The sequence below is a fragment of the Salvia hispanica genome, chromosome 3, assembly GCF_029641045.1.
Source record: "Salvia hispanica isolate PSC_SH4W2 chromosome 3, Shi_PSC_v1, whole genome shotgun sequence".
NCBI classification, from domain to species: Eukaryota; Viridiplantae; Streptophyta; class Magnoliopsida; order Lamiales; family Lamiaceae; genus Salvia; species Salvia hispanica.
This window is the reverse complement of record NC_142694.1, coordinates 21254663-21274039: the sequence shown is the minus strand read 5'-3', so window position 1 is coordinate 21274039 and position 19377 is coordinate 21254663. Positions and strand designations below refer to the sequence as shown.

The window sequence follows — 19377 nt, the reverse complement described above, 5'->3', positions numbered from 1 at the left end:
AAAGTGGAGCTATAAAGGAAATCAACACCCCTAGACCCAGTAAAACTTGCTTTGCTTTCCTTTTACACTATAATCATTAACTTCATCTCCTCATCGATCATTTCTTACTGTATCATCCCATTTTAGATTTTATTAAATACTACTAGTAAAAATGGGATTCATTCGACGTTGTTTAATATGAATTTGATATTGATAAAACATTCATGAATGAATAGCTAGTGCATATATATGTACATTTTGCTATATTGACTAAACTATAAATATATAAAATGGTCCTTGTACTTTGGTATATTAATTAACTTCGTCTTTACGCCATTATTGTACTCTCTCCGTCCCACAATAAGAATCATATTTTGTCATTTTGATCCGTCTCACAATAAGAGTCAAATTTCACTTTGATCACATTCCACTAACTCATTTCACTCGAATTCTATTATAAAACCAATATAAAAAAGTGACCTTGTAACATCCCACTTTTTCGAACCCTAATTTTTGAGACGGGAAAATTTTTGCATTAAATGCTTTTAATGCTATGATATATGTGGATTAAGTGATGAGTGATTTATTGCAATATTCTTTGTGACCTAATTGCGATATGGAGTTGTGTTTGAGTTGAATAGTCAAATTTGTTGAATATATGACGTGGCTATTGAATAGTCAATATTGTGGAAAATATGACGTGACCGTGGAATGGTCAAAGTCGTTGGAAAATGTGAGGTGGAGGTGGAAATTCGAATATGTGAATATTTTGATGCGGGGAAAATAATATTGTGGTGAATTATTTTCCTAAGGGATGAGTGAGAATTTAATAGGAGGATTATTTAATTAAGTGGAATTTTCGACCCTTATGATTGTGGAATTTATTGGAAAGAAATCCTATTTTCTTGGATTTAATTATTGCTTGGGATAATTATCCAAATTAAATCCAAAGTCCGATTATTCCATGAAATTTTCGGCCCTTATGATTGTGGCTAGGGGGATTTTCGAAAATCCCTTATTTTATGGGAGAAGGGAATTTTTATTATATTATTTGATCCCTTGTTTATTCTCTTCCATAAATAAATTCAAATATCCTAGCATATCTTGCCATATCTAAGAAGATCTTGCCATATCCTATTTAAATTAGGATTTTAATTAAATTCCTTGTGGGAGGAATGAAAATCACGCCTATTTCCTTTTAATTGGGGAGAATTATTATTTTATTTTGCTCCGTGATATTTTATTCTACATCGTGAAATATTCAAATTAAATCATATGCTAATTAAATAGCATGAAAATTTGAATTCCCCTTATTTCTCCCCTACTTCAGGCCAACTACAACCCCCAAATCTCTTCCAAATCTTTATTTATTTAATTATTGGATTATGTGTTCCACTCTATAAATATAAGAGTGAGAATCAAAACCCTAGCATCACAAAAACCGCCCCACTCTCCCCCATCTCTCTCGTCGATCTCTCTCCCACTCTCTCTCTCAAAATTTTCTTCTACTTTCTCCATTATTTCTTCATCTTGTGTGAAGAATTGAAGTTGAAATTCAAGAATTTGTTGAAGAATCAAGGCTACTACTTTGTTTCTACCGTTCATTCTATCGAAACGGTATTTTTATTTTGATCTTTTCTTCTTCTATCGATCAATCGGTGTTCTTGAGTCCACATGCATTTAGATTGAGTGAAGGGGGAAAACAATCGATGAATTTGGGATGCATATGTGTGTGTGACCGTGTGTGTGTGTGCATGCCTCGGTATGCGTGCACATGTGTTGTGTGTGTGTGCGTGTGTTGTGTGTGGGAAACACTCATGCGTGACACGATTGGATGATAAATGTGGAGTTGTTGTGCGAATAAAAACGATATGATAATGGTACTTTGATTTTGAATGATGACATTGAAAATAATCGGTGGGAAGAAGGGAAACGTGAGAACATGCATGATTTTGATCAATGATTGAGACTTACTTGCGATATGCATAAATTAAAGGTGATAGCTCGCGTTCTCGGTGTGATAACAAGAAGAAGAACGTGCTTGAAATCTAGGAATCGAGGTGGTCTTTATTCTTAACTCTCTCTTATGTTGCAAATTATGATAGTGGAGCAATAAGGGTGGATTAAACTGTTATGCCATGCCTATGATTATTTTGGATATTGTGTGTTCCTGATGCCTAGTTTGCGAGTGCGCTCCATTAGGCTATAGGGCTATATAAACGAATTCGGGTCTGAGTAGGGCCGCAAACCCTATCAGGCTAGTGTACACGGGAGATCGGGAGCCGTCCTTGCTAGTCGGCCGGTCTCGTGGGCGAAAGTGTGGTCACACTTCGTCGCACCATGATATTGTTTATTGATGAGAAAATGGGAGGTATTGTTTGACTGGTCAGTCCATGAAATATTTTGTGATACTCGATGCTATCTTTTAAATTAAATGCTAAACCTCGAGTTCACTATGGTAAGGGTGACATAACTATAAAATGTTTTGGCATGAGTCCACTGGGTATGTTTAAAATACTCAGCCCTGCATGTGTTTTTCCTATGTGCAGGTTGAGCGGCGACGGGCGGTCGGTGGTGTTGAGACAGTTGAATCAAATAAAATGGATGTTTGGAACTTTAAGTGCAGTCGTGTCTTCATACATGGCTCCGCTTTCTCTTGGATTGCTTCCGCTGAATATTTGGGAATTTATTATCTTTGGTTGATTCGAACTTATTTCTTTGAATTGGAATATGGTGAAATATTGCGTTTTGTTGGATTTACAATAAACCATTGACTTTTGAGCTTAGCCTATGTTATCTATAAAATCTTGATTTTCGTGATATAGCCGTTGACTTATTGCCTTGATAGTTCATTAAACACTTGGTCAAATCTCTCTAAATGAAACTCTAGTCTACGTTCTTGTTGCCTTTAAGTTCGCCTAAGTAGCAGTCGCCGTATTTATTATACCCTAGAAATCCGGGCTGTTACAGATCTCATATTCTACTAATTTTTGCAACCTACTATTCTTTACCGTTCATAATCCATGCCTATATCAAATGTAATTCCTAGTGTGGGATAAAGGGAATAATTTGTATCGCATATTTATTCTATCCCCTTATATATTTTTCATTCTTATATTAGGACGACACCGTCGAATTTAATTTCGGGGAGGCGGTTTAAATGGATTGTCATATTTTATATGGGGTGCGTTTTGTCTTGTTATTTAATACTGCATGGTTGAAATTTTCGAGACAAAGTGTAAAAATATGAAGGATTTTATGATCTTTTAGGAGTTATAATAGGGTGAAGGTTACAATGAACAATCTTAAACGGAATTTAGTGATTATTGCCATAGTCCTAATAAAGCATAGAAACATTGAATTAATAAACTAAATTATACCCTTCATTTCATAATAAAAATCATATTTTTCTGTTTTGGTTCATCCCACGAATAAGAGTTTATTGCCCCACATTTCACCAAGTTATTTCACTTCCAATTTATTACAGTTTAAAACTAATACTTCTATATATAATTGGAACTCACATTCTATTAACTTAATCAATCTATTTTCCTTTACATTTCTTAAATTCGTGTCTAAACTCCAAACCAAATAAGACTCCTCCTATTATCGGACGGAGGAAGGATCAAGATTCAAGAGTCATAGGAATCAATTCCCAAGAATACCCTTTCTCACTTGAAAATTTTATCAAATTCTTTTAGTTATAATTAAACCAACACAACCTTAACGATCTAAATAGTGTTTCAAGTGTTATGACAGTAGGTAAGAGTCTATAATTTAGTCTCCATAAATACGATATTTGTATTAATTTTTAATTATATATTTTGTACACTTAGAAGTCAATTATTTATTAGTTATATTTTATTTTCATAATCAAAACATTGTATATTGGAAGCAACTGTAAGTCACCCAATAAGATCTTAGTGGGGCCATATAAAAAAAGGCCTGCTGTGAACTTTGAGGCAAAGTGCACACATTATAGAAATAAGTTATCAAACATAACATGGACATATAAATATTTAATGGTTTAACAAAGCCACTTTTCATAATTATGCTCTTACGCGTCTAACCCTACCTCCTGCCTGTTAGGGAGATATAAAACAGAGAAACAAAAATCGGATATCTGAAAGTCGTGTTTATCACTTTCAGATCAAATCAATTTCGGGGTCAATCATAAATGTTTGATCGGATAAAATTCAGAGTATTAGAAGATCATATGTTTGTATTTTTTCGATAATATTGAACCAGAAAATGATCAGTAGAAGAAGAAGATGAAACAGTGCAATGAAACATTGCAACTGTTGGGAGATGAAACCGAAAATAACCGAATTTCAAAGGTTTCCAAAATTGCAATTTAGACCTTCGACTTTCGGAAATTATATTTTCGGATGAATTTCCGATACATTAACTTTGTCGGAAATAAAAAATTTCCAAGCTGACCCCAGCCAGGGGCTCTGCCCCTTGGACCCCGCCAGGGGCTGCCGCCCCTTGGACCCCACTACTCGGGGGCGCTGCCCCCGGACCCCCGTTCATCTATCTAGGAGCTTCGCTCCTAATATTATAACGAATTCAAATAAGCGTGCACTCCGTACCTCCATACTTAAATGATGTATCATTATAACAATAAACCGATCATTCAAGTTGATCCAATTACACTAAAATATCTAACACTGCCGTTGCCCACCATCTGCAGCCTTTTTTCATTAATTATGATACATTTTGCAAATCAAGTCATAATTGTATGTTTATGTCAACCCCTCCACCAAATCAATTTAGTTTGATGAAAGTTGATTAACCACAAATTAAATTAGTTGATGATGGGATTTTCTATTATTGCTTTCTTTTATTTTACACTTTTAATAGGTCAATTAAAAATTGAATCACCGTATACTCGAATTCAAGACCTATATTTCAAACATTAATCACTTTACTACTAGGTCAATTCACGCACTTGCTTTCCTTTTAAAATATTGTGTACTTCGGCCTAATTCCAAAAAATGTCAATGTTCTAGTCTGTAGAGTTAAAATGGTTATTATCAACTCAAGGATCTACATTATTCTCGCTTTTAATTTACTATATATCCGATAATGTAGATAGAATCTACATTATTCTCGCTTTACTTTGCTATATATCCAATTGAACTATTTAATACAATTTTTTAAAACTAGTGCAAAAAAGAAATGACTCAACCTAGTTAAGACAGATGGAGTAGTACTAGTTTTGATGTACAATAACTTTTGTGCACCTTTTGAGTGAAGATTAGGGCTTACTCAAATGGTATTTTCATACATTGTCCTGACACATTTAAATGAATAAATTTTTAAAGAATGAACTGCCTCAAAACTTCCCTAACTTTTCGGGTTGTGACATCTTAGGTCCCTAACAAAAAAAAAAAAAACTATTGTCAGAGGATCCTAACGTTAAATATAATCACGAATCATGTTTTTTTAGCCACTTTTCGAACGAAAATGCCCAGATGGCTTGAAGGGCATTTTTGGCAATCCCTAAATTCGCTGCCATATGAATTCCGTCACATTTCTATCAACAACTTCTTATGTGATATCGTAATAAGTTCTGGTACTTCATACGTGATTAAAGTTTTGTCAATATTTTTACACAAAAAACTTCTTATATTCATCTATTTCTAGTTAGTGGTAACAATATACTAGTTATATCATGTAAAAAATTCATTGAGAAACAACAAAAGATATGGAAAAGTGAAGTTATTTATGAAATAAAATCTGAATCAATAATACATAGAATAAAAAATATTTCATATTTAATTAAATGATACAGTAATTATTTTCTTGAAAGACACTGACATGTAAAAGATTATTTCATTGTATATCATCGAATTAATTTGTTAATCTAAGCCTAAGTTTAAGACTATTTTATATTTATTGATATTTTATCAAGAATTTTAATTTAGTTCAAACTGAAATTTTTAATATCATATGAATATTCAATCTTCATATATAAATTTGCATAGTTTCTAGTCATTTATGATAAAATTGAAACATGAGTAATATTTTGAAAATATTCAAGCATGTGACAATGTAATATTTCTATTTAATCCTTGGAGATTTTTTTTATCAATAATAGTATCTGAAATTAAGACAATATGAATTTATAAATTAATACTGCGAAATTGAGATACTTTCATAATAAATAAAATCGATCGATAAATCAAGGAAAAAAACAAAGAAAAATTAGGGGAAACAGAAAACATCGAAAAATGTTTTGTTCATGGATTTCCATCACTAAATGAGTTATCACCCCTACCAAACATGTCTTAGGGTTTTTATTACTTAATATACACCAAGGTCATTATATATTTCTATGAACTTAACTAGAGAACGACTGGTAGTCTAGATGTGGCATAATGAAAGTAGACAGTAAACTAATTGGTAGCAAGTAAGCAAACAACATTTAAATTCAATTATATCAACGTCAATTAAGTTAGTAGCTATAACAACCCACTTATCCTAATTAATCCTTGGACTGTATTCTACTATTTTTAGAGAAAAATTACGAAAATTCTTATCCAACCGGCACATAGCTGTCAATTTATTTATTTCTTTTTGATGCCACATTTAAGAATCTCATATGCTTGTAGATTTGAGAGATGGAGTTGGACACTTGGACTACTTATTACATCTTGATTAATCAATGTTAGTTGAGCCCTTTTGCTTTGTTGGTTGTGATTAAGGGCTCATCCATTTTCTTTAAACACGCAATTAACCATTTGTTAGCAACCCTACTGTATCTAAGTTGGAAAAGATACATTCCACTTGTTTTAAAGTTCGCGTGAAATTATTTTAAATTGTATTTTTATTTCTAGTGATACGATCCCACCTATCTTATGGAGTATTATAATTAGAGTGAACGTAAAAAAACAGTGTGTGTATTTTTTAGGTCCCTAGAATTGAAATAATCACATTTCAAATCTTTGAAAAATATAAAATACTCTACTATCTTTCACCTATTTTTCTTAACATTTTTTAAAATTCGTGTTGAAAAGAAATGAGACTTCTATTAACAGAAGGATTATGAGTATCATTTTTCTCCTTTTTTATCCCTCAACATGAAAAGGGCATAAATGTCTTTCAGAATACTCATATACATAGTATATTTCAAGTAAGAGAAGAAAGAGTGATCAAAGAAAAATATTACTCTCTTCATCCGCGAATAGGAGTTCCGTTTTTCCATTTTAGTCTGTCCGCATAGGAGTCCCAGTTTATTCTTACCATAATTGGTAATAGAGTCCCACCTTCCACTAACTCATTTCACTCACATTTCATTTAAAACTAATATATACAAGTGAGACCCATATTCCACAAACTTTTTTCCACCCACTTTTCTTAATATTTTTCAAAACCCTGCCGCCATAAAATGAGTCTCCTAATGACAGACGGAGGGAGTATATAAATATAAAAAGTCAGTACATTGGAGGAGAGAAAAGAAAGACATTCATGCTCTTTTAGGACTAAGAGTAAAAAAAAAAAAAAAAAAAAAAACTCAAATAATATTTTCTCCGTCCCTTAAATTTTGTCACACATGAATTTTAAGAAATGTAATGAAAAATGAGTTGAAATAGTTAGTGAAATTTGAGTCCTACTTTCGATTTTAGTTTAATAAAATACGAGTGATAATGATTTAGTAGAGTATGAGAACCACTGCCAAAAATGATAAAAAAATTTAAATGTGACAAATTTTATGGGACGGATGAAAATGGAAATATATGACAAATATTAGGGATAAGTTCTGAGGTCACAAATATTACAAGAGATAAAACTTTACTTTTTCAAATCGTTCTGATTAACACTTTTGTAGCTAAATCAAACTTTGTATTGATATAATCATACATATTATTATTATGAAGATCTATTTATAGCTAGTTTAGTCGAAATTAGGTAGTACTAATAAAATACTTATTGAACAACTAAAAGAGATTGCGATCTCAATAGAGTCGTGCATAAGAGAAGGGTTTAGTTGGATGGTCACGTGAAAAAGTGAATAAGATTAATAGAGTTGGGGCCTAATTATTTATAATTAGTTCAGATAATTCTTTACCTAATACATCTTTCATGATGAGAGCATCTTCCATATAACCAATAATCATGGGACTAATTATTGACGTCTCATGTTATTCAACTTATAATCATGCAATTAGGAAAATCGACTTAGTATGCAGCCAAATTATATTAATCTTCAAAAGACTAAAAGAAAATCATGTCTAAATCATGCATAATTCATACGCACAATATTTTTGACATCTGTTTCTGATAACATAATTAAAGCTTTAATTAATAAGTCTTTTTAAGATAAGAACTTAAGAAGAGCTAGGTTATGGTCCATATTTATGTAGGATTAGGTTATGGTCCATATTTTAAAATTATTAGTACAGTGCTAACCGCTAACCATTGATGTTATTTTGTCTAAAATATGGTGAAATTTAATATGGGTAAATAATATTATAAAAACAAGAGTGAATTATAAAAATGGTCTCTAGACTATGGGTTTATCTCGTCCATAGTCTCTGGATTTTAAAAATATCGTCAGACATCTCTAGACTGAGGGTTTATCTCAAATTTGGTTCTTTTGCTATTTTTTGCATACGAAAATACCCTTTTGAGCATTTGGCCAATTTGATCATTTTACACTTTTAACATTTTAAATCTGATATTATTTCAGTGATATACTAAATCTGATATTTATTTTAAAATTATCATTCTTCTTCCCTTTTGTCATCCTTCACTTTGTTTTTTTTAATTTCAATATTAGATTTAATTTTATAAAATTAAATTTAAAATTTTGATTTTTAAATATCAAATTTTTTTTTAATTAAAACTATTTTTAATTCATGGATACTATAAATATTGATTAAAACTATTAATTTTTATTATTTAATACTCCATTCATTCCATGTTAATAGAGTTTCTACTTTGGGAAGTTCTAAGTTAATTGAGTCATTTCTATTTTTGGCAAAAAGTAATTCTTCCTTTTACTCCCCCCGTCCCGCTTTAGGAGTTCCGATTTATCAATTTTGGGCGTCCCGCTTTAGGAGTCCCGGTTGAGATAAATTAATAAAAAAATGTCTACAAAGTGTTAAAAGTGGGTCCCAACATCCACTACAATTAATAAAAAAGTGTTAAAAGTGGGTCTCAACATCCACTAAAACATTTATTTATTGGACACTCAACTAAAAGTGGGTCCCAACATCCACTACAATATTTATTTATTACACACTAAACACTTTTTTCTTAAAACATGTGCCCGACTCAACCGGGACTCCTAAAGCGGGACGGAGGGAGTACTTTATTCTCTATTCATCTCTCATACTTTATTCTCTCTTACTTTTTCCACCAACCATTTAACACACTATGCTTAACTCCGTGCCAAAAAAATGCCTCTATTAACAAGGAACGGAGGGAGTATAATATTCAGCTAAATTGAAGAAGTACAGAAAAATAATAGGAGTATTAATCATGATCGAAAAATAAGAGCTATTCTATTTAGCATTCGTTCGGTTGTTATAATTGCTTGTGATTAAATATTATGAAGTTGACTAAAAATTTGATACTACTAAAATTTTTATATTGGAGTATTTTTGTTGAAATTTTTTAGTTAATTTTGATTGTTTTCAAATTAATAAACGAAAATATATTAGTCTTACATTAGATGCATATTTATTTCAGATTAAATCGTGTTATATGATCTATTTATGATTAAAACTAGTATTAAATATTGATTAAAACTAAGACGTCGTCATACCTTATTGATTAAATATTAGACACTATCAAATATTGATTTAAACTATTAATTTTTTGTTATTTAATAATTTTAATAATTAATAAAATTTATTGATATTTAAAAATCAAAATTTAAAATTTAATTTTATAAAATTAAATATAATATGGAAATAAAGAAACAAAGTGAAGGATGACAAAAGGAAAGAAGAATGATAATTTCAAAATAATATCAGATTTGGTATAACACTGAAATAATATCAGATTTAAAATGTTGAAAGTGTAAAAAGACCAAATTGTCCAAATGCTTAAAAGGGTATTTTCGTATCAAAAAATGGCAAAATGACCAAATTTGAGATAAACCTTTAATCCAGGGATGTCTAATGATATTTTTAAAATCCAGGGACTATAGGGAGATAAACTCATAGTCCAAGAACCATTTTTATAGTTCACTCTAAAAACAAAGATGAATATATTTCAAATATACATATATAATGTTCATATATTTTAATATAAAATTGAATTGGTTTTATCATTTATGTTTTTTCTTACTAATTTTTTTTTATTATATTTCAAACATAACGGTAAAAAAGTCCAATTTCAAATATTTATGTAAATTCAGATATGATTTACACTTTTATTTAAATATAATTCTGATATTTAATTTTACAATGTTATTTTTTTCTAAATTATTAAAAAAAATGCAACTTATTTATTTATTGTAAATTAAATTACTGTAGTATTTAAAATATATAATACCTGAAAAAATTTATGTATGTATACGTTTATTTATTGAGAATTGCAATGGTTTTAGTTGTAGATTCGTACACTTTTTAATTCAATTTCTTCAAGACACGTTTGTCATTGGAGTTTTGAGGTCAGTTTCCAAACAATTATGCTCTGGGAATTAAGGATCGGTTGTTTTGTACAGAAAACGAGGGTTTCTGTGTAAAAAAGGTTAGTAAGGAGGGTAGTTGTATAAAAAAAAGACGTTAATAGGCTATCTTCAACCATTTACTCAAACTCAAATATATTTTTGAATAGTTTTACTCCAATCATTTACATTAAAAAATAGTTTTACTCCAACCATTTGCTCAAACTCAAACTCAATCATTTACTCTAAAAAATAGTTTTACTCCAACTATTTACATTATATTTAAAATTTACATCATTTTTGGGTATTTGTTTCATATAAATTTTGCATGCAGTAACACCAAATATGAGGTTATTCCATGAAAAATCCAAAAGTGTGTTTAAATTTAATATATGGTTGGAGAAATTGTCTACACCAAAAATAAGTTTCGATGTATAATCGAAGATGGTCTCACGTTGCAAAATTGATGAAGGAAAATAATCGGACCAAATAGTCCATTATCTGAAATTAGAGCTTATAATTTTGGACTTCATCGTCCCACACCTCAATCATGGGCTTTGGAGATAACTATATCAAGTGACAATAAATGTAGATTAAATAAATTAATCCAGAATTAGTATAGCCACCAAACTATACCTAAATATACAAATAAGTTGTACATACATATACAAAATTACTCCACCTCCATAAATAATAGACAAAGTTATAAATGATACGAGTTTTAGTGCATAATTGATAAAGTAAAAGAGAGAAAGAAAATATGGTGAAAGTAGTGTTAGTGGATTGTGTAGTCTATATTTAGAATGATGTACATGATTAGTATTGATTTAAACTTTTTTATCTTCTATAATTATTCTAACTTTGGTGGATGGATGGCCTAAATTGGAAAAATTTGTCTATATTTTTTTGTAATAATTGGAGTTTTACAAATTTTGCTAGCCTAACTCTATGGTAGATTATTGAATATTAATTTATTTAATAAGTACTATTTTTTTATCCAGAGCACATGCATCGTGCTTGCTTATATCAGTGAAAAAGTATATATTCCTATGAATAATTTCACAATTCTTTATTTTAATATATCCCGAGCACATAAATGGTGCTTGCCATTGTTGATAGATTGCCGGGCCGAACAGGTTGACATGCTCAGAATTGCTCGCAATTAACACTCCCGTTTCTGATATTGCCGAGCACCTTCAATTGTGCTTGGTATGTTGCCGAACACAATTGAAGGTGCTCGCTATTTTCCGAACACATTTAACTGTGCTTGGTAGTGGTGCTCGGTAAATAACTTTTTTTTTAAGTTTCAGTTTAGGTTTAAAAGTATTAACGTACATATACAGATATACTTACTACAATTATGCACTACAATTACAATTATGCGCAACAATTAGCTTTTTAAAAGTACTGTTATAATTATAATGTGGAAGGAAGACGCAAAATTGTAGGTATGTTTCTTTTATCCCCCGGATCGAGAGAACTGAATGGAGCACTTTTTAGTAGAACGGACCAATTTAATTAATTAATTATCTAGTTTAAAATTGATTAATTTTAACTGTAACTAAGAAACTAATTAATTTCAACAGCAACTCGAAAATAAATAAATATATATTGATTTCCATCTTTTGTCAATTGTCAATGTCACCATTAACAATATTTTTATAGTAACTAACAGAGATTTTATAAGATCCAGTCCACTCATTTCAATTAATTTCTCTAATTGATAGGGTTTAGGGTCGAAATATAATCTTGTGATGCTATATTTCAATCTTTTAATACATCAATGTGATTTCTGATATACTAATATGCTAACTAACTTTAAAGTGCTAATGTACATCCAATCTCGTGCTGCTACGTGGCACAAACATACAATATTGTAAACACTAAAATCCAATTTATATTTGTAAAAGTGATTGATGCATTTCGGAATATTGCATTTTAGTTATAGGCATATTATATTTTTTATTGTTGAGTTTTTCATTTTAGATATAGACCGTTTAACTTGCATTTTATATATATTTTGCATCGTAAACAATTTATGTTAAAATGCAAAATTCAACAATATAAAATACAATTTGTCTATACTAAAATGTAATATGCGGAAATACATATTCAACTTCACAAATGTATATTGCATTTTAGTATTTAAAATATTACATTTTTCGTACCACATGACAACACGAGTTTGGATGTACGTTAGCGCTCTAACTAAGGATGCGCCCTAGTGCTCCCCTAAATATTCCTGAAATTGAGTACTAAAATCTCTAATGAACCTGGAAGAATTTATGAAATGGCATATATCTACCTTGCTTCTATATCAGTTATAGTAATCACACTGCAACTACAATCCTTGTTCATTGAAGTATCGCTGTGCGAAATACTGGAACCACTTTGCATGTAAAACCCGGGCTTCTTCGGCTCAGGCAACTCCGCGTCCTCACTGCTCAGCATGAGAAACACCGAGGGCATCACAGGCCTTTCCTCGGCCGCATTCTGCACGCACAACAACCCGACCCGAATGCATCTCTTTGCTTGTGATTTCACACGCGAACAAGTGTCGTTGTTACAGATTGGATCCAACAACTCCAACTCTCTGTTTTCCTTACAAAGAACCCATGCCTGCATCAATCTATGATCAGTGCTTCAACTTGAAGTCTATTTCTATGAATTAATTGGATATAGACATAGTATATCTAAATATTGATTTTTAACCAATCCAATATTTTAAGTAAAAATAAATGAATTTTTTATAATTAGACATTCGTGAAATTTTCATTTGCAGTGAGTTAGGTTTTTGGAGTTCGATGTGAAATTTGAATGTACCATTAGAAAGCTCTCGACGTTGCATTTTTAATGGGATGCGGTATATGAATTCAAATTCGAACCGAAAAACGTTAAAAATGTTAAAAAAAAGTAGTGTTTCATAACAACACATTATAAATTATTTTGTTAATTACCAAAATCCAACACTATGATCAACATTTACAAAGCTTTCAACAGAGCTTTGTGATGATACCTTAGGATTTTATATAAGATTTCAGATAATCGAAATTTTGGCTTTGGAAATTTCAGATAATCTAAAACAAGGAAAATAATGCTAACTTTCAGCTTTTATATCACCTAGAATTTCTTTCCAGACTTCTTATATTATCAATAATAACAAAACTAATCATTATATCATCAATTAATATTCTAGTAATTGATTTGAATATAGTTTTTTAACTATGATTGACTATTTTCACCTGTTCTAATAGGTTTTGAAGGCAAGAAGGATGGTTGTAGCTTCTGTTCTGCTTTCCAGTCACAATCTCCAATATCACTACACCCAGGCTAAATATGTCTGACTTGGTGGAGAATTTTCCTTGGTATGCATACTCAGGAGCCATATAACCACTGTTGGTATCATGAATTAGCCTGTCCTGTCTCTCTATAAAACTAAACATTTTTTTTCATAAATATATATATGTGTGTGTCATAAGAAAGAAGCTTACTATGTTCCAATGACTGTCTCTGTTCTTGCCATGATCTGATCATCATCCCCTTCAAACATTCTTGCTAACCCAAAATCTGAAATCTTCGCGTTCAGATTCTCGTCTAGCAAGATATTGCTTGTTTTCAGGTCCCTGTGGATGATTTTGAGCCTCGAGTCATGGTGGAGGTAGAGAAGGCCTTTCGCTATCCCCATAATAATGGCGAAGCGCTTCGGCCAGGTCAATGCTGCACTTCTGCTATGATCTGCAAGTGTTAATGGTTTTGAATTAGTAAAAGAAAAGAGTAGAAAAGCAAGCTCAAAGGTTTTGATCATACCGAAAATGAAATAGTCCAAGCTCTTGTTGTGCATATACTCGTAGATTAGGATGTTTTCGTCTCCTTCACTGCAGCATCCCAGAATTCTAACAAGATTCCTGTGTTGCAGTTTTGAAATCAAGAACACTTCGCTTTTGAACTCCTCATGGCCTTGTCTCGATGTTCTCAACATTCTTTTCACTGCAAATACTTCTCCTGTCGATAGGCGCCCCTAATATTATTAAGGGTCCGTTTGGTAGGGAAAATAGATAAGACAAAACACACATTTCAGGTCAGATAATGAGTTATCTACCCTAGCGCATGATCTAACCAACAAAAAATTATACAGCATACCTTGTAAACAGGACCGAACCCCCCTTCTCCAATGAGATTCTCCTGTGAGAAGTTGTTCGTGGCTGCTACAATGGTTGCCAAATTGAATAAAGGTAACTCTGTTTCCTCCACCTTCTTAGAAGCTGTCAAAGCAGTTAGTTACACATTTGAACACATACATATATACTTCCTTTGTTTAGTAATGTGACCTTCTTTGTTGCGCTTGCGCCGCGCCATTATTAGTAAAGCCAATATCACGACTCCAAACACGGAAGCAGCAACAACAGATATAAGCTTTAGCTTCCCCTTTGCCGGCCCTTTGGGGGAATATGTCTTATGTTCTTGCACAAAACACAACGTTCGTTATTTAGTACCAGCATTAATGATACGAACGAAGAAACACTCTAAAATTGATACTCATCCTACCGAGTTCTGAAGCTGGCATGCGAATGTAGATAGTCGGCCCTTGTCCATCTCCCTGGCCACCCTCCTCGCGCAAGTCTATCAAATCCCCGAACCACATCAAGCAATTGCTCTCACTATCCGAATACGGATCAGCATAAGCCGTACAATTACAGTTGCTCAAGCATTGTTTCCCACACTCATCAATACTGACACCCTCAGTCAACCTATAATCAACTGAATCCGGAAACTTAATCCCATCCAACCTCATAAATGCATCTTCCGTCCGACAATCGAACGGAATATCTCTATAACAACCTCGTCTCCACTCATAAACCGCTCACTCCGTCTCGGCCCTCGGCCTGAATCCCTTCAGACACTCACATATCGGGGTCATGTAGACCTTGCAGATACCGTTGCCACCACACTTCCCATAGACCTCACACGAATCCCGCGGGGAAGCAAGCATGGAGGTCCAGCCATCTCTCCTCTCATTCATCATGAATCGCTCGACCATGCCCCCTGGATTCAACGTGATCCTCGTGATCCCTGGATCGTCAATGGGATTAGTCACCGAGACCAATCTCCCCTTCCTCGACGTTGCCTCGGTCATCCAAGCCCTCTCTCCTAAATTCGGAAAACCGACGAATTCGTTATTCCAAAACACGGTTCTGTATGTCTTCTTCTTCCCCTTAGCGACGACGATTTGAGACAATCCCTCGTTGCTGATCCCGTAACTGTACTCACCAGGAAACGGATCGTTAGAACTTCTCCACGACGTCAGATATTTAGCGCGATCGACAGTCATCGTCATGCCAGGCAGGCGCGTGTTGCACGGGTAGTCGAAGCTCTGCCATAGATAAGTCCCCTGTTTGTCCCCTGTGAGGACGAGGTTGCCAGAGTCCAGAAGCTGGAGAGTTGGAGATGATACAGTAGCATCAGAACTCGGAATCCATAAGGTTGTTGTGAGGTGTGGTGAAGTGAGGATTAGGCTTCCGTTGTTGGTTAGAGTGAGGCGTCCTTGTCGGCCAGTGAGCGGTGTTTCTCGGTTGGCGAGCCACACGAACACGTCCGGGGTGTTCCGGTAGCGGATTACGAGGAATCTTCGGGTGTTGTTGGCTGGAGAAGAGAATCCGAGCTCGAATATTTTGGAGGAAGAGATTAAAAGCTGACCATCGACAAGAGTTTGGTTTGGAGAGAGTGTGTGATCAGATTGTGCAGCAATGCAGAGTTTGAATATGGTGAGGAAACAGAAGAGCAGTTTTGTGAAGAGTTGCTGATCCATTTGCATTACTATTTTACTAGCTTTGCAGTTTCCATCAACAACAAGAGTTTTATGGAGACCGCTGCCTCAAATCGGGTTTGACCATGTGAAACTGAAAAATCAGCATCTCGTGTTATTTAAAAATCAACAAATAAGTCGCTTTTGAGAATGACCAAAACATAACTTAATAAATACACAAACATGAGTTTACAAATCTAAATTATTAAATTGTCTATAGCACTTATTCTCTTATAAGTACTTAATCCACTTTTACTCTTTTTTTTTCTCAAACTCTATCGGTTTCTTTTTTTCGCTTATTTTACCAATTTCTCATTAAAATTTGCTTCGTCCATTTATAAGCTTATTTTTTTGGATGAAAAGAATATCTTCAATCGAATTGGAAAGCTAATCTAAATAAATTTAATCTATTAAGTGGTGGAGTAATATTTAATTCAAACCAAAATAACTAAAATGAAATCATTAATTAGTAAACAAACAAAAGTAAACTTTCATAATATCTACAAAATCATAGGAAGAGACCTCACACCTGCACAATTATACATCATACGTGACCGTTGAAATTTTTGTAATATTACGGCAAGAAAAAGTATGACTTGGGATCACTGTGGTTGGAATTTTATTAGTCTTTTAAAATTATTTCCAATTTTGACTATAATTTACATTACCAACTCGGATTTTGACTATTTACTTTGTGTGTTTTAAATCCTCGTGGGTCGTGGCTGCTCGAAAGTAAATTATCATGTATTAAAGTTTTAGTTGCGTCAAAATTAAAGATGACACAGACTATTTCGTCTGTTTCAGAGACTATTATTTACCAGAACTTTATGACTCATTAGCCTATACATATATATTACACCCTGTACCTGAAACCTGAAAGTATAAACCATACACCCTCCGTCCATAAAAAATAAGACACTTTGTAAATGATACGAATTTTAATATAGAATTGGTAAAGTAAGAGAAAAGAAAAAAAAGTACGAGAGAAAGAAAAAAAGTAAGAGAGAAGTAGTATTAGTTGAACGTGAGGTCAATATTATTAGTACGAGAGAAGAGAAAAAAAGTAAGAGAGAAGTTGTTGAAAACTTTCATTTTTGGAATGTATCCTATTTTTCGTGGACAATAAAAAATGGCAAATATGCCCTATTTTTCGTGGACGGAGGGAGTATTTCTTATTAATCAGTTCCTAAAAAATACTATAAATTTTCTAATTTTAGAATAATTAAATACCACATTACCTTTACACATTACATTACAACTTATACCATTACAATATATTATTAATGATGTGAAATCCACTCTCCACTAACATTATTTACACTACTCTTTATATTTCTCTTACTTTATCAATTATACACTACAATCTGTGTCAAACCATATGTTCATATTTTTCAGGAACGGATGAAGTACTACCATCGTCCCGCATTAGAAGTCACATTTGCTTTCTGCACTCGTTTTATAAAAATGATACTCCCTCCGTTCCATAGTAATAGAGACGTTTTTTTCCGGCACGGAGATTAAGAAAAATTGTGTTAGGTGAGTTAAGTAAAGGAAAAATAAAGTGAAAAATGAAAAAGGTAGAGAGATTAAGAGAGAGTAAAGTAGGTGTGAAAAAATGTGTTGACTTTTACTAAAAAGGGAAATGACTCTATTACTATGGAACGTACCAAAATAACAAAATGACTCTATTACTATGGAATGGAGGGAGTAATAAATAGTTAAATTATAGAAATAACAAAGTAATTAAGAGAAAAAATAATGTGGAGAAGACTCCTCTCTCTTACTTTATTATTTCTCCACTTTAACTATTTATTATTAATTTTATAAAATGAGTACAGAATAACAAATGTAACTCCTAATGCGGGACGAAGGTAGTATAATATTTTGCTCTTAATTTATGTTGGAATTATAGGCTTACGGCACTTTTATCTTGGAATCAATTTGTTAATCTTGCCTAGTCATTTTGGAGATATAAAAGTAAATATGATAAACTTAAATCATATATTAATATAAACGTTTTAAAAATAATGTATAAATACATAATAACATAATTATTAATTTGATTCGTGTAGAACCTCAAATTAAATTACTGCAAATTGCAGACCTCTAGCAAAAATGGATCATCAATCGTTTATTTACACACATTAGAGTGTGTGACTGTGTGTGTAAAGGAATGATAAATATGTGAGGCAATGACGTATTGATAAACCTTCAAAAGAGGAAAGTTTTATTATGGAGAAATGCAGATGATCAACATGTGGTGAACTAATTGAATGCAGCTGCTTCTTGGCTTTTGGATCTGTTCTTGCGATCCCAGACAGGAGTGGTTTCGATAAGTATACGAGGAACGAGGCACTCGTTGTAATATCCCAAAATTTTGAACCCTAATTTTAGAGCCGTAAAATTTTTATTGATGACGTGGGAGACGTGAATTAATTGATGAATGAATTTATTGCATGAGTTCTTACGACCAAGTTGTGTCTAGGGTTGAGGTTGAGTTGAAAAGTCAAACTCGTTGAGTATATGACGTAAATATTTGAATTTAAGGTGAAATTATGTGGTGAATTATTTGTTTAAGGATGAGTGAGATTTTTAAGATATTTCCATAAATACTATAACCACATTTTTATTTTTGAAATTTTCGACCCCTTCACTTTATTGGAGAAAATCCTATTTTTCCGGATTTAATTTAATTCTTGGGATATTTATCCAAATTAAATCCAAAACCCAATTATTCTTTATTTCTTAATGAGAAAAATCGACACCCTATTGATTCTAGGTGATTTTCAAAAATCACCTATTGTTGGGAAGCAGAAATGATTTTATTTGTTTAATTGATCCCTTATTGATTTCCTTCCATACCTAAAATTAAATATTATAGCAAATCTTACCATATCTATTTTAGTTAATATTTAAAATCCATTCCTTATGAGGGAGCCAAATTACACGCCTATTTCCAATCTTAGGTGGG

The 19377-nt window shown here is 32.4% G+C and overlaps 1 protein-coding gene and 1 pseudogene across 2 annotated transcripts; both read right to left on the bottom strand.

Annotated features, from left to right (window-relative positions):
• Positions 1 to 12720: 12720 nt before the first annotated feature.
• LOC125209511 (receptor-like serine/threonine-protein kinase SD1-7) lies at positions 12721 to 14615 on the bottom strand. The gene is made up of 4 exons (XM_048109113.2): positions 14411 to 14615; positions 14095 to 14338; positions 13846 to 13996; positions 12721 to 13222 (listed from the first exon to the last, which is right to left on the bottom strand). Exons 1-4 carry the CDS (start codon positions 14580 to 14582, stop codon positions 12905 to 12907), a joined length of 885 nt encoding a protein of 294 aa, XP_047965070.2. The 5' UTR covers positions 14583 to 14615; the 3' UTR covers positions 12721 to 12904.
• A 136-nt stretch (positions 14616 to 14751) lies between these two features.
• On the bottom strand, positions 14752 to 16412 carry LOC125209510 (G-type lectin S-receptor-like serine/threonine-protein kinase At4g27290; annotated as a pseudogene). The gene is made up of 2 exons (XR_016137374.1): positions 15149 to 16412; positions 14752 to 15063 (listed from the first exon to the last, which is right to left on the bottom strand). The product of XR_016137374.1 is annotated as a G-type lectin S-receptor-like serine/threonine-protein kinase At4g27290 (transcript).
• Between the last annotated feature and the right edge of the window lie 2965 nt (positions 16413 to 19377).

What these genes read in the sequence shown, in the direction of transcription:
- LOC125209511 (XM_048109113.2), bottom strand. Translation starts at nt 14,582, where the DNA reads ATGTTGAGAACATCGAGACAAGGCCATGAGGAGTTCAAAAGCGAAGTG. An exon ending in CTTGGACTATTTCATTTTCG is followed by an intron (nt 14,339 to 14,410) that starts GTATGATCAAAA and finishes TAACACTTGCAG; the next exon opens with ATCATAGCAGAAGTGCAGCA. An exon ending in GAGACAGTCATTGGAACATA is followed by an intron (nt 13,997 to 14,094) that starts GTAAGCTTCTTT and finishes TGATACCAACAG; the next exon opens with TGGTTATATGGCTCCTGAGT.